We start from the raw sequence: 12,732 nt of genomic DNA, 5'->3' as shown, positions 1-12,732 counted from the left end.
TCACCAAAAACCACTTTCACATTCTCATATGGAAGGAGAAGCAGCAACATGCCTTTCTGTTGCCCGCTTGTACCTTGAGGTGTTAAAGGTTGGACGACCACACGAAACACTTGTGGCCCCTCCTGCTGATCCTGGGGATGGCTGGTGATAAAATAGAGCAGCCCTGGCTCACAGAAGGGTGCTTGGAGCTCCTGCAAGCAGGGAGACAGAAAGTGACAGGACAGTTCAAAGTAACAGGTATGTGTGATTTCTCCTGCCGGTGCTGCCTTTCTCTCACACAGCCCAATTAACAGGGGTCACAGAGCAATGATTAGCTGCCTTGGCGTTTTGTGAGCATAAAGCAGTGAAAAATCCAGGGTGAATGGGGGAGAGAAGATCAAATAGACACTTATCTCAGCACTCCTGCCTGTCCCCGGCATTTGCCAGCCTAAGGGAAGAGGCTTTTCAGAACAGGCCTGCGCCGGCCTGTGCTGTATCTGCACTGATATCTCAGCTGCTTTTCTACCTTCTCTCAGCAAAATAACAAACAAGTCCCCCCCAGCAGCTGTGTCATGCATGGGGTGGCTGCTAGATAAAAGCCAAATCACAGAAGGACAGGCCATAGGCAGCTGGGGGAGATCAGAGCATACCCTTTTGCCATGGTGGCGTGTGAGATGAGTTCAGCTCCTACAGCTGCCGTCTCCTTTTGGAGGGGTGGACTTGCTGCCTTCTGTTCCCCGTGTGAGGGAACAGGGGTAGAACGCAGCACGTGTCATCTCGCAGCAGGTAAAAGGGCACCTCTCTAATTCAAGAGTTAGTGAGTGTGGCCTAGTATTGATAAAGAGCCTGAGCTGGAAACTTCTTTGGTTGCTCCTTTTCTACTCCCATGGCTGAGGGGGAGAAGCCTGCATGTGCAGACCTGGAATCCTCCCTGAAAGGTAGGCAGCTGTGGTGACCTTGTGGCTTCCTCTTCTTCCTTTGTGCTCCCCTATTTTTGGGGGTAGCAAAGCAACACTCCCACTTCAGCTGTCATACCCAGGTTAAGTGGCTGCACTTGCTTCTGTCAAGCCAGCACATGCTCCTGTGGTGTGATCCCTTATTAGACTAGACAGCCCACATCAGCTCTCCATTCTCTTTGCCTCCCTGGAGACACTGCCTCGCTCCATAGCTGTTCCTATTCTGCTTCTCTGTGGGATACAGCGTATGTGCCAGCTCCCCTTCCAGCTTCCCCAGTTTTTATTGTATGGAAGATCACTTGAACTAAGATGGAGGAAGACAAGGAGTGGTGGATTCTTAGTTGCTGATACACTTGGTTTGTTCTTAGCTAATTTTTTCCTCTCCTAAACACAAACACTGTAGGAGTTCAGGAGGAAAGGCAGTGGATTCCTTAGCATCCCACTGTGTAAATTGTATTTCCTTAGCAGCCCTTCAGGAGATTCCCCCTGTCTTAACTTTGTATTATCATATTGGAAGAAAGGTCCAGAACCCTGATGTCTTCTCTAAGCATCTCTTCACCATATTCTTGGACATGGTCTCAATGGCATATTTGAGCTCTGGAAGCAAGTTATGAGATGAACAATTAAGGGGCAGGGAACAGGAATTGCTAGGGTGCTGAATTTACTCTGCTGTCCTCTACTTGTGTGGAAATCTTGGGTCTATCTTTCATGGGTATGGACACCTCTGATCACTCATGCTTCAGACAGCCAAATCCAGGTGTTAGACGATACTACTTTTGGGAAAAGCTGGTGCTACTTAAGATTTGCTAACCATTTTTTCAACCTCATGGTTTGAAAGAAAACCATGCTTGTAATCTTCAAGTAGGATGAAGACAAAGGTCATTGTGTGTAGAGCTCAGTGCAATCGACACTGATTCTTCCAGTGTGGATTGCACATTCTTCTCTCATTCCCTGCAAAGCTCCTGAATAGCCATGCAGGTAATCCACTGAATTACTTGAGGTTTGGGTAGCATCTGCATTCAGAAAACTAGTTCTAGCTAGAAGCAGAGGATGAAAAGGCAGGCCTGCACATGCCTTGTGATGATCTTACTCCAGCAATCTCTGCTAGTCTTTCCAATTCTGGGAGGAGAAACTTCACTCTGGAGCTTTGATCAGTTGTGGTCTCTTTCAGGGTCTGTTAATGTCAAGTGACCTCCTTTTGTTCACAGCCACTTGTAGGCCAACTGTTTTTCTTCAGGCATGAGTCAAAAGAGCACACTGAAAAGTAAGATGAGCCCCAGTGTTTGATTCCTCCATTACAAGGGCTCTGCCAGGGTTGGACCTTGCTGAGATCTTTCACCAGTTTGGTGTGGCTGGGAGTGACTGCTTCCCTTGAGACTGTCTCCAGCTAGGATTTGTCCCTACCAGGGGTGCAGGACAGTGGCCCAGCTAAAGACAGTGCTAGTTGAATTGGAAACGAAATGTGGATGTTAAAGCTTAATGTTAGGATTCCCAGATCTCCACCTTCTCAGTCATTTGGCTCTTCTGCAGTGAAGTGTTTTGAGAAGAGATCCTTCAAGGTGCTTGTTGTCCTTAAGCCCCTCTGCCAGCCTGGTGACAAGCTGACCCATGGTCTGAGGAATACGTGCTTCCTGTTGGCTTGCATAGCTTCTGAGTGAGCTGCACACAGAGGGCTTAGAAAGAAGTAGGGAATACACTACCCAACCCTTTTCTCCCCCAGACAGATCATGCCCTGCATCATGCCTGACTTAGTTTCTCAGGGGGGTAAATCGTTTGAAGGTAAAGTGCAAGCTGGTCCATAAGGCTTCCTCCCCCACCTCAGATAAGAAAGCTCATTAATACAGTAAAAAAAAAGTCTCCATTGTTACATGAGAGCTCAAGGTCAGGCTGGTAGTAGTAACTCATATTGCTTCTGAGGTCAGCCTATGCTTTCTCTTTCTGACAAGCCACGATAGATTGATCATGGGGGCCCTTACATTATTTTTTTCATCTGAAATAGGCTTTGCTTCTCCTGACCCTGTTAATGATGTTTGACTGAGGTCATCCCAGCAAACCCTGAATCCTTCCCATTACATTCTAGAGGGCTTGCCTTTGTGCCCAGGCATTGTACGCTTGTTAAGAATTAAGCTCTCCCAATCTCTGCTGTAGTGAAGAAGCTGTCTTGGTTGGAGTGGGGAGAAATATCTTGAATGCTGTCTTCACTGGGGAGGGGAGAAATATCTTGAATGCCATCTGCCAGTTAATTCTCTCATTAACACCTGAGTGACTCCCAACACCAAGCTGGTGCCTTTTTGCCAATTCGGAACTTAGAAGGCGCCAGCCCATAAGGTAAAATGTCTTCAGTCCATAAAATTAATTCCACAATAAAACGTCTGTTCTGGTAAGACCTTGCTTTTTTGCTGTTCTTTCTTTTAACTAGAGAGATCACAAGAGGCAAAACCAGTTCTCTTGTGTGCTGAGAGTTAGATGGACACAAAGTGGTTTTCCATTTATTACTGAGAACCGTGTAAAAGCGGTGCTTGTGCTGGGCGGCTGAGGGAATCCCAAGTGTTTTCCAGCATCTAAAGCTTTTACCAGACAGAAGGATTGCCTCTATTCTTCTTCTTACTGGCTAACTCTGCAAAAGGAACTACAAGAGTAATTATGTTCCTGTTTAAATAGTCTTTGAGGGAAAGGCTGAGCTCTCCCAATGTTGTTTTCCATGTTCCTCCCACATACTACTCTTGAGCAGAAGGTGGAGGAGGTCTATTGTTGCTCCTGCTCGCTGTCATCCTCTGGTTTTGTGGGGGTTCTTGGTTTTAATCTCAAGTATAGTGCAATATACGGTCTGGGATTAGACATAAGTCAGGCTTGCCATTTTCCCAGCACTTTTAGCTCCAGAGCGTTCCAGTATTTACTCTTCCATTGCATTTTGTAAATTAAATGAAACAAGAGACTTAAAACACTGTCAACATGATAGATATTCCAGCGAGTGGATCCAGGCAATTATTTGGCACCTGAACTTTCAGAAGGCTTATTTGTGTGTGCCAGTGGTATCTGAGCATCACTGAGAGATTTTTGTCTCCAGTACCTCCAACTCCTTACCCTAACGTTTATCTTAATCCTGTATTTACTCCCACAGGGTTGGGGGTTTTGTGTGGGGTTTTTGTGTGGGGTCTTGGGGGAGGGGGCTTGTAACAAAATTGGCAAGAACAGACCAGATAGGAAAGCGTGCTGTGACAGTAGTTCCACACTTCGGCCATGGCACCCTGCCCGCGGGAAGTGCAGATTGACAGAGGGACTCTCTTACTGAATCAGTGTTTGTTTTTGCTTTTGGGTTTTTTTGGCTTGATTTTGTTTACAGTTTCCCAGCCAAGACTTAATTTACTTTGGAGACTTTAAAACCAAAAGCACAAGTGGCTCCGCTTCCTTTGGGCACAAGGATAGGAAAAAAGTGTGTGTGTGTGTGTGTGTGTGTGTGTGTGTGTGTGTCCCCGTCCCCACACGTATTCCAGCCCCAGCGCTGCTGGGTTCACTCATAAGGAATTTCACATTGAGTTTGCCCTACAGCCTGTGAGGCTGAGGTCTCCGGGGGCAGCTTTCCCCTCCCAAGCATGCTCAGTGAAAGCTCCAAGCAAATTTTCCTATATATCACATCAACCCTATGAAATTTCCACCCTCTCTTCTAGAGGTCTCCGAAGGAACCCCTCTGGGAAGTGGGCTGGCCAAGCTTCTTTTTCTGACAGCAGATCACGGTTCCATGCATTAAAAACCCAGGTGATGGGAAAGGTGCCTCTTCTTCTGTGAGCAGGGGAAGTCATGGCAGAGGCACACCAATGGACTGGGATCGCCAGGCAGCGGGAGGAGGCCTGGGATCCCCTCTCCTGGAACACAGAGAAACGTGCCTCTTTGGGAGGCAGCCGGGTGGCAGATGGCTGGGCTGCGGCGCTGAGCTCTTGGGGGGTGTATCGTTTCTCTGACTGTTCTGGACACCGATATCCATGTTGGGGAGGAGCCCCTCCTTCGACTCGCTCACATCTTCTTTATGCCCTGATTTTTTTGCAGCTGCTAGTAAAGATCACAGGGAACTTGAGCCGCAGACTTGCTGGTACTCACGTGGATTGTCAACCGCAACTCCCCGCCTGCGACCACTGATGTGCTAGGTTGCACCCTTCCCTGTACACCAGATTTCATTTTGTATATGTAGAGGTCCTCAAGGTATGATTAAAACTTGGAGCCACAGGTGTGATTCAGCTTTGAACCCTTTCCTATCCACTGAAAAATTGTAGGGACCCCTGATAGAGACCCTGTGATTTTAGAGCACAGCCAGGGATGAGGCTAAGAATTGTAGTGGGATCATGAGAGAAATCACCTGCATCCACCTGGGATGTGCCACACAGATACACATGCACTATTCCACCACTTCCCACTACAGCTATCCAAATTTCCTTGCACCTTGGCTGACAACTGCAAAGTAAAGAATGTTGTGACGAGTGGGGGAAACCTTGGCTCAGTTTTCTGAAATATTAATGCTGCTGTTGAAGTTGGGGTGAGGAGGAAGGTGGTGAGAAGAATGAAGTTTTACAGCTGAGAGAGTGTGCTATGGTAACTTTTCTGACCCTCTTGTAGGTCATTTCTGTAATACTTTTCCTTGGTTAATGAGCTGTGTGAAGATGCTTTCTCTGTATGGCAGGGGGACATAGAAGTGGTTGGGATATGGTGACAAGCATTGAGGCCCATGGTCTCACACTTCTAAATAAGATGTAACTAGGAGCCCAAATTTACTTTCAAGGAAGGGTTGGTTTTCCTTTGGATGTGTGCCCTGAGACAGAACGTGTCCATATACCAGTCCATCTTCCTAAGGAATACTCCAATTAGTAGACAAAGGACATTGCTGACTTAACATTGCTTCTGCTGTTCAGATGTCATTATGAATCTCAGTAATGCTGAGAACCTCAAGAGAAGAGGCAGATCCGACTCCGCATTTCATTGATCTCATCCCAGCCTTCTTCCCACCTGCAAAAGGGTTTTCAGAGTTCCTCAGCTGCAGCAGAGACTCTGTAGGACTTACCACACCTGCAGGCGTACCACTGTCCTATTTGTGAGCTTGAAAAAGGGAAATCTGACAGGCTGCATCCAGGTCATTCCATGCCTGGACCCTGTCTGTCTGATTCCTGGTTTTGAATTTTATGGATCATGCTAAATAGTTAGTCCTGAGCATTTCTGCCTTGCACGGGGAAGCACCCCAAGGGCAGGGTTCTTACAGTGTGCTCCCTGCATATTCCCTTCTCCTAACCAAGGGAACTGTTTCAGAAACCTTTCTTAAATGGAAATTTAATTGAAACAGCCTGAGTGAGGTGAACTGTAGGTGTTGCAGACAGACTGAAGATGAGCACTCCACATTTGTGGAGAAAAGAGGCTGGCCCCCATGAAAAGGGAAAATATAAATTGGGTAAGATTAAGAGTGATTTGGAATGCCTTGAGACATCTGGTTCCCATCTCTGGTTCTCATTTCTATCCTTATTCAAAGCGACAAATGCACAGTAGCTGTCTTTGAAAATTGATGGGGGTAGGAACTCAAAGTACTCTTTGAGTACAGAGCTTGTCATGTATCGGACACTGGGTGGATGGCGGAAATTTCTAGTGTTAGCCACTTATGGGAAAGTCAAACTCAAACCAAATTGGTTAAGTCAACAGCCAGTCCCCAGGGGGAATAAGAGCTACATAGCAGAGATTTCAGATGTTCTTCTGGAATTGAGGGCTTTCTGGATCAATTTTCCTTGAGAGAGACCAAAATGGTAGAGCAAGATAAGCGAACTCATGCAAGCGGCAAAAGGATCTGTCTGATCCACGCCTCTCCTTTTTTTTTTGGTAGGAAAAGATTTAGCCAGAAAAATAGGAGCTAACAAAGCCTTGCTACTTTTGTTGCTTCTTCCTGCTACTTTTGTTGCTTCTTCCTGGCGTCTCATGTCACCCACTAGTTTTTCAGGATTGTGCGGAAATCGTTTTTTAAGTCAATTTTATTGGAAACAGCCAGAGCCTCTGTATCAGATCTGATGAAGTGATATTCTGCTCTGAGCTCTGACAGAGTTGAACAGCTGAACTTGGGAGCCTCGAAACTCAGATGCTCTCTGAGAGTCATTCCCCTTCTATGGCGGAATAAGCATCCAAACACAGGTGATGCTTTCAGGGGAAGATATTCTTATCACTGTTCTGTTCTTGAAAGCTGGAGTCAGATCTGTCTTTTGTTGTTTCAATCTAACGACTTCAATAAATATATAACATGGCACTTTCAAAAAGTTGGTACTTTTCACCAAGTTAAGTCCTTGCTGGAAGTTGGATTGGGTCATGAGGTCTATGAGGAAAGCATTGTGGGATTGCACAGTTACATCAGGTAGGTGTACTGGGCACTGAATATCTCAATATTTGCTGTAGTTTTTTACCCTAAAACTGGTACTTGAGACAGCACAGAAATCATTTAAAGAACAGACCCCCTTTATTGTGTTGATCGAACTATGTGAGAATTGGGGACTCTTTCAAGTTGCATTTGTTTGACTGATTATATAAGTGGAGCAAAATGATGACAGTTGGAAATATCAATGCTTTGCTCATGTCATGCAGAAAAAAAACAAACTCCAGGCTGCAGAAAGCACTAGATCCAGGTACATTCAAGCATCTATTGTTAAATACAACCGGCGGACTGGTAACACTCATCCAATGAGAGGAGTTATTTTAAGGAGGTCAGCTTGCATGCGGCATCAGAAAGCAGCAGGCTGGTGGGGAGTGATCTTGCAAGGTGGTAGTATCAAATTGTCTCCACTCAAGGAGGAAGAGGAATGCTGCCAGGTGGATATGGGTTGAGGAATCATGTGGCATCTGTTCCTTCGCTCTTGCAGTCACCATCCAGTCATGGTCCTCGTGAAGACGTCCAGTCTTCACCAAATGCGTACAGTCCGCTGTCTAATAACTTCACTTCTTGTTGACTTTTAACAATCTCCTTCCACTTGGATCGTGCTCCTCTATCTCTTTGTTCAAAAATAATAGCTTTTGTGGTGGTTAGCAATTTCTCAGGGAAATGCAGTTCTGCAGCGTTGGCACGGTTCCATTAATCATATAGAGTAAGCCGCTTGTGCCAAAAACCTATCAAGTTGAGCTGCCTTTTTGAGAGCTGGTGGGAATGTGTACCCAGTGGTGTTCTTGCCGGCATATGGACTTCCCGTGTGTGCAAGAATGGCTGGGGCATGGGGGGTGGGGGCTGGGGCGGAATGTCCCCCTTTGCTGCGCTCAGGATATACAAGTCCAACAGGCTTCTTAAGATCTGGCCCCATCACTTTGACTCCTGACAGGTCTCAGGAGTCAAAGTGATGTGGCCAGATCTTAAGAAAGTTTTGCTTTTAGGGATACGCAGCATCACCAGCCCTTTTTCATTCCCTCCTGAATTTCTCAGCAGCCACAATAAAGGCTCAGGTTTCCTTAAAATACAGAAAGGAATTCCTTTAGCATTAAGCTCCATCAGCTTGTGTGTTGGATGCGAACACTTACGTCAAAGCTAGATGAGGGTAAGAAACATGTCCTTCCTTGGGTGGTGTGGTGAACTGCTGGCAACGAAAGGGGGGACTTAGTGTGGTCCAAAAAGCAAATGAGAAAGATTGTTTAGTAGCTCAAGTGTTCATCTTGATCATCTGGGAGCCTAGAGAGGAGGGAGTCCTGTGGGCTGAACCCTGTTTGGGAGGTACGCTGGTGTTGGACGTGAGCCTTGCTGTGTAGCAAGGTCCAGGCCACATGCGTTAATCAGGCTGTGCAGATGTCCTGCCAGAACCACTGGTGGAAGAACAGGCAGGTAGTGGCAGCACCTTTGAGGTCAGAGGGAGAGGCCACAACAGGAGTATGAGAAGAGTGCAGCAGCAAAGCAGGGAGGAAGCACCAGCTACAGAAAGTTTCAAGGCACTGAGCATGGACAACTACTTAAGAGGGAGAAAGAGGAGCAGGGCTTGGCAATGGCAGATGTGGGAAACAAATGGAAAGCTGAAGAAGAGTGTCTTCACATGAAATGAGGAGAAGTGGAAGGAGAACAGGCTTATCTGCTTCGTTGCATCCTAAAGAGTCACTGTTGGTGCTAGCACAAGGCGCTGCCCATTGGGATAGAAAGGGGATGGGGCTGAGTTGGCATCCTATTTAGCTTGTTCTTTCTGCTTGGAAAGAATAAGTGATGCAGAGTCTGTATCTGCGTAATGCAGAATCCTGTGGTGTTGCAATGAGATTGCTGCATTTCAGGAACCGGAGTTACAGAGCTGCACCTGACCATGGCTGTTGCAGGGTGTGTTTTTCCTTCAAGTCTCGGCTGTGTTGCGTTTGTTCAGGTTGCGTGGTTGCACCGTGTGATTCTGGCACAGTGACCTACAGCGAGCGGGTGGGATTTTCTTTCCTTGGTTAGATCCCAGACGTTTCACAGTTACCTGGAGGACATCATCAACTACCGCTGGGAGCTGGAGGAAGGGAAACCCAACCCCCTGCGCGAGTCCACCTTCCAGGAGCTGCCCCTGCGCACCCGGGTGGAGATCCTGCACCGCCTCTGTGACTACCGCCTTGACGCAGACGATGTCTTTGACCTCCTCAAGGTGCTTTGGGCAGCAGGGAAGGGGCAAAATGGAAACAGCGTGGCCACAGGAGCTGGGTCAGATCAGTGAATTTTCCTGGGAAGAGAAGGGTTGATGCTATTAAATATATTAAAGCCAGGTACGCGGAGGGAGGGTCAGCGGTTTCCTCATCTCCTTGCAGAGGACCCAAGGCATGTGCACAGGACTCTCTTGAGGTCCTTGTCCTGCACAGACATATTCACAATCCGGGAGTCGCTAAGTAAATTGGCTTTGTTGGCTACTCTTCCTGCAAAGAGTGAATTTGGAGATGCTCCAACTGTAATGGCAGGGCTGTGAGAGCCGAGGCTGCCTTGCTGAGGGATGGTGTGAGATGAAAGGATGGGGCTGAAGGGTACTGGGGGAGCTGGGGGAAGGGTGGTGGCAGGGAAGGGGGGAGGGAGCTTCTCAGGGCTGTGCGTGACTGTCGCCAGCACTAATTAGACCTTCCCTGTCAGGAGCAGCAGAGATGAAATGTTAAAACGAGAGAGGCCATTCAAATTAGAGATGCCAATCTAAATCCCTCCCTGGACAGAGAGCGAACGGTCACCTTCCCCCTGGAGTAACATTTTCCCAGCTCAGCCTGGAGGAGCAGCTGTACTGCTGCTGTGGCATGGTGGGAGGAGAGGAGGGAGGGAAGTGTTTGTGGAGGGGTGTCATCATGTTTTGTGTGACAATGTGGCCGCTTTTCAACTTGTCACTGTCTGGCGGGGGGGCTCCCGTTGGGCACAGGGCTTGGACGCCGACAGCCTCCGCGTGGAGCCGCTGGGCGAGGACAGCAGCGGTGCCCTGTACTGGTACTTCTATGGCACGCGGATGTACAAGGAGGACCCGGTGCAGGGGAAAACCAACGGAGAGCTGGCTCCAGACAGGTAACGGGCCCTCCATGTCCCTCTGTGTCTGGGTGCAGGGGGTAAGGGGAGGGGGGGTGGCGCAGCCAGCCCAGCTGGAGGGGACTCCGCCTGACTGCTGTTGTGTCAGGGATCTGCGGGGGGGGGGGGGTGTCGGGGGCGGGGGGGGGGCATGCAGCGGCATGGGGTGGGCCTGGGAGAGGGCTGGGGCAGTGCCGGGTGAGACTGGAGTTGCCAAGCAGACTGCAAGCTGCCCCGTGTTGCGCATTGTGTGGGAGCCAGCCTGCAGCCTTTGTGGCACCAAGAGAGCCTGCTGAGGGAGTGATGCTGCCTGCCCCACCACATTCCTCCCCGTCTGCCCCGCACAGTGCCGGCGGCTCCCAGATCAAGCTCCCAGCGAGTGGGAATCCCTCCTCTCTTCTCCTCCCCTCCCCGTCCCATCGCTGCTCTGATTTAATCCCTCCTTTGGTTGGGTTCCTAGCAGCTGTTGTGATTTCCCTGCCCTTTTCCCATCCTGCCAGACGCAGTTCCTTTGGTCATCAGATATTTCATGGTGGTTTTGCTGTTGTCACAGGGGATGTGGGGGGCAGACAAACACCCCAAATGTTCCTGGGAAAACGGGCAAGAGGCGAGGCCGACCCCCAAAGCGGAAAAAACTACTGGAAGAAAATTTGCTGAGGTATGGAAAGGTTGTTCCTGCAATAGATGTGAAATGCATATGTTCCCAGAGGGAAGTCTAATGTTCTTCTGGGGTTCCCCCAATAAGTATGTATATACCATGCCGCCGTAATTTCAATGCATCTCTGAAGTGAAGCAAGCTCAGACTTGGTGGATGCTTTGATCACACTCCAAGGAAAATTCTGACTGAGCTGGAAGCCAGGTTTGGTGCAACAGTGGGTATCATGCTTCCAGCTGCCTCACGCTGGGTGCATTTTCCCTGTCCAGTCCCTAAGGTCATGATAAAGACAACTTTCATGGCACAGTGCTTGAAGCCATACCAACCCTTGAGTTGGTATGGATTTTGGGATGCTTCCTGGAAGAACTGAAATACTGTCCTTGACACACTCTAGCCTGGACCCTTCAATTCATAACATTTTATAAGGCTATGGTAAATATGTATGTGAATATATATATATATATTGAACATGTGTTCTGCATGCTGGGGTTTTTTTCATAGTTTGCTGTGCACTGAACAATTGCTGCATCTCCGTTCTTCTCTTCATAAGTGCCTGCATTTTGGTGATGTGAAGTCATATATTTATTGTATCACTCCTCTTTCTTTTTTGTAGGGAGAAGGCAGAAGAGAACTTGCTGATCCGTGAGACTCAGATAAGAAATGGTAAAGAGATTTTGCGGGGTCAGGGTCGATAAGATCAGCTAACATGGCTCTTAAATTATCAAAGCCCAGAGACATGCCTTTCTCAGGAAAGGGAGAGTCTTTCTGCCAGTGGCTGGGGCTGAGTTTGGAAGGAGGGGTTGGTGTTCCAGACTGCCTTGCAGCTGGGAGCCTGGGCACCTGTGGGCGTCCTATCTTATCATTGATTAGTGTGAGATGAAGAAATGTATTGGGTTACACCAGGCCTTGGGGGCCCACCTACTCACTTAAGTTGATGGAAATGGGCTGTGAATGGCACTTGCTCATCTAGGGATGAGATGAACACAAACCCCTGTTTGTGGAGGGTGCAGTTTTCCTGGGACTGGGAAGAGTGTGGGGTCAGTGATGGCAAGATAGGGAAGGAAGAACCTGTTTGATTGTCCTCGCCTCTGCTTCCCAATGGCCGTTGGGTGGCTGAACTCAGCACCGTGTAAATGAAGGCTTGGTGATCCCCACCTAAGGGTTAACGAGCCAAACAGAAAAAGGGTTGGCAGCATAGTGTGAAACTGAGTCCCAGGGGGCTGGGGCTCATTTGTTGTCCGACAGCTTCCATATACCCATGGGCTCAGCCTGCCTGTTGCCCCACAGTAGAAAGCAAGGGATGGCACTGCCTTTGCTGTGCCTCCTTCCCTTTGCCCTTTGTCTTTATATTTCCTGGCAGCTCCTCCAGAGCTGGGTGGCAGAGCTGGAGCAAAGCACATGAGGTGCTGAGGGTTTTGTCAGATGATTTTCTTCCAGCAAATTGTGTCACTTCAGCTTCGGAGTGGTCTTCTGGTGGCACAAAGCAATGCCTTAGTCCTGGTTGCTTTTGAAATGTGTCGTGTAGGCAGCTGGCAAGGGAAGGGGAGATGAGGGGGCAGTGTGCAGGTAAGCCTCCTGCTACAGGAGGTGCACAGGGGACAGCTTCACCAGGGCCATAGAAACCAGTATGTGGTTGGTCCTTCACCATCGCCATTACT

At 48.5% G+C, this 12,732-nt stretch overlaps 1 protein-coding gene across 1 annotated transcript in view; it reads left to right on the top strand.

The window, feature by feature from the left end:
* Nucleotides 1-12,732, top strand: part of CECR2 (CECR2 histone acetyl-lysine reader) — a gene marked incomplete at its 5' end in the record, with an annotated part of 95,540 nt that overhangs the window by 62,069 nt on the left and 20,739 nt on the right. Inside the window, 4 exons of the mRNA XM_084279321.1 lie at nt 9,349-9,532; nt 10,280-10,419; nt 10,973-11,077; nt 11,688-11,737. Coding sequence (XP_084135447.1) covers nt 9,349-9,532; nt 10,280-10,419; nt 10,973-11,077; nt 11,688-11,737 — 479 coding nt within the window. The remainder of the gene's footprint in view (nt 1-9,348; nt 9,533-10,279; nt 10,420-10,972; nt 11,078-11,687; nt 11,738-12,732) is intronic.

This window comes from Gallinula chloropus (genome assembly GCF_964237585.1).
Source record: "Gallinula chloropus genome assembly, chromosome: 1".
Classification (NCBI taxonomy): Eukaryota; Metazoa; Chordata; class Aves; order Gruiformes; family Rallidae; genus Gallinula; species Gallinula chloropus.
This window is presented reverse-complemented; position numbering and strand designations above follow the sequence as displayed.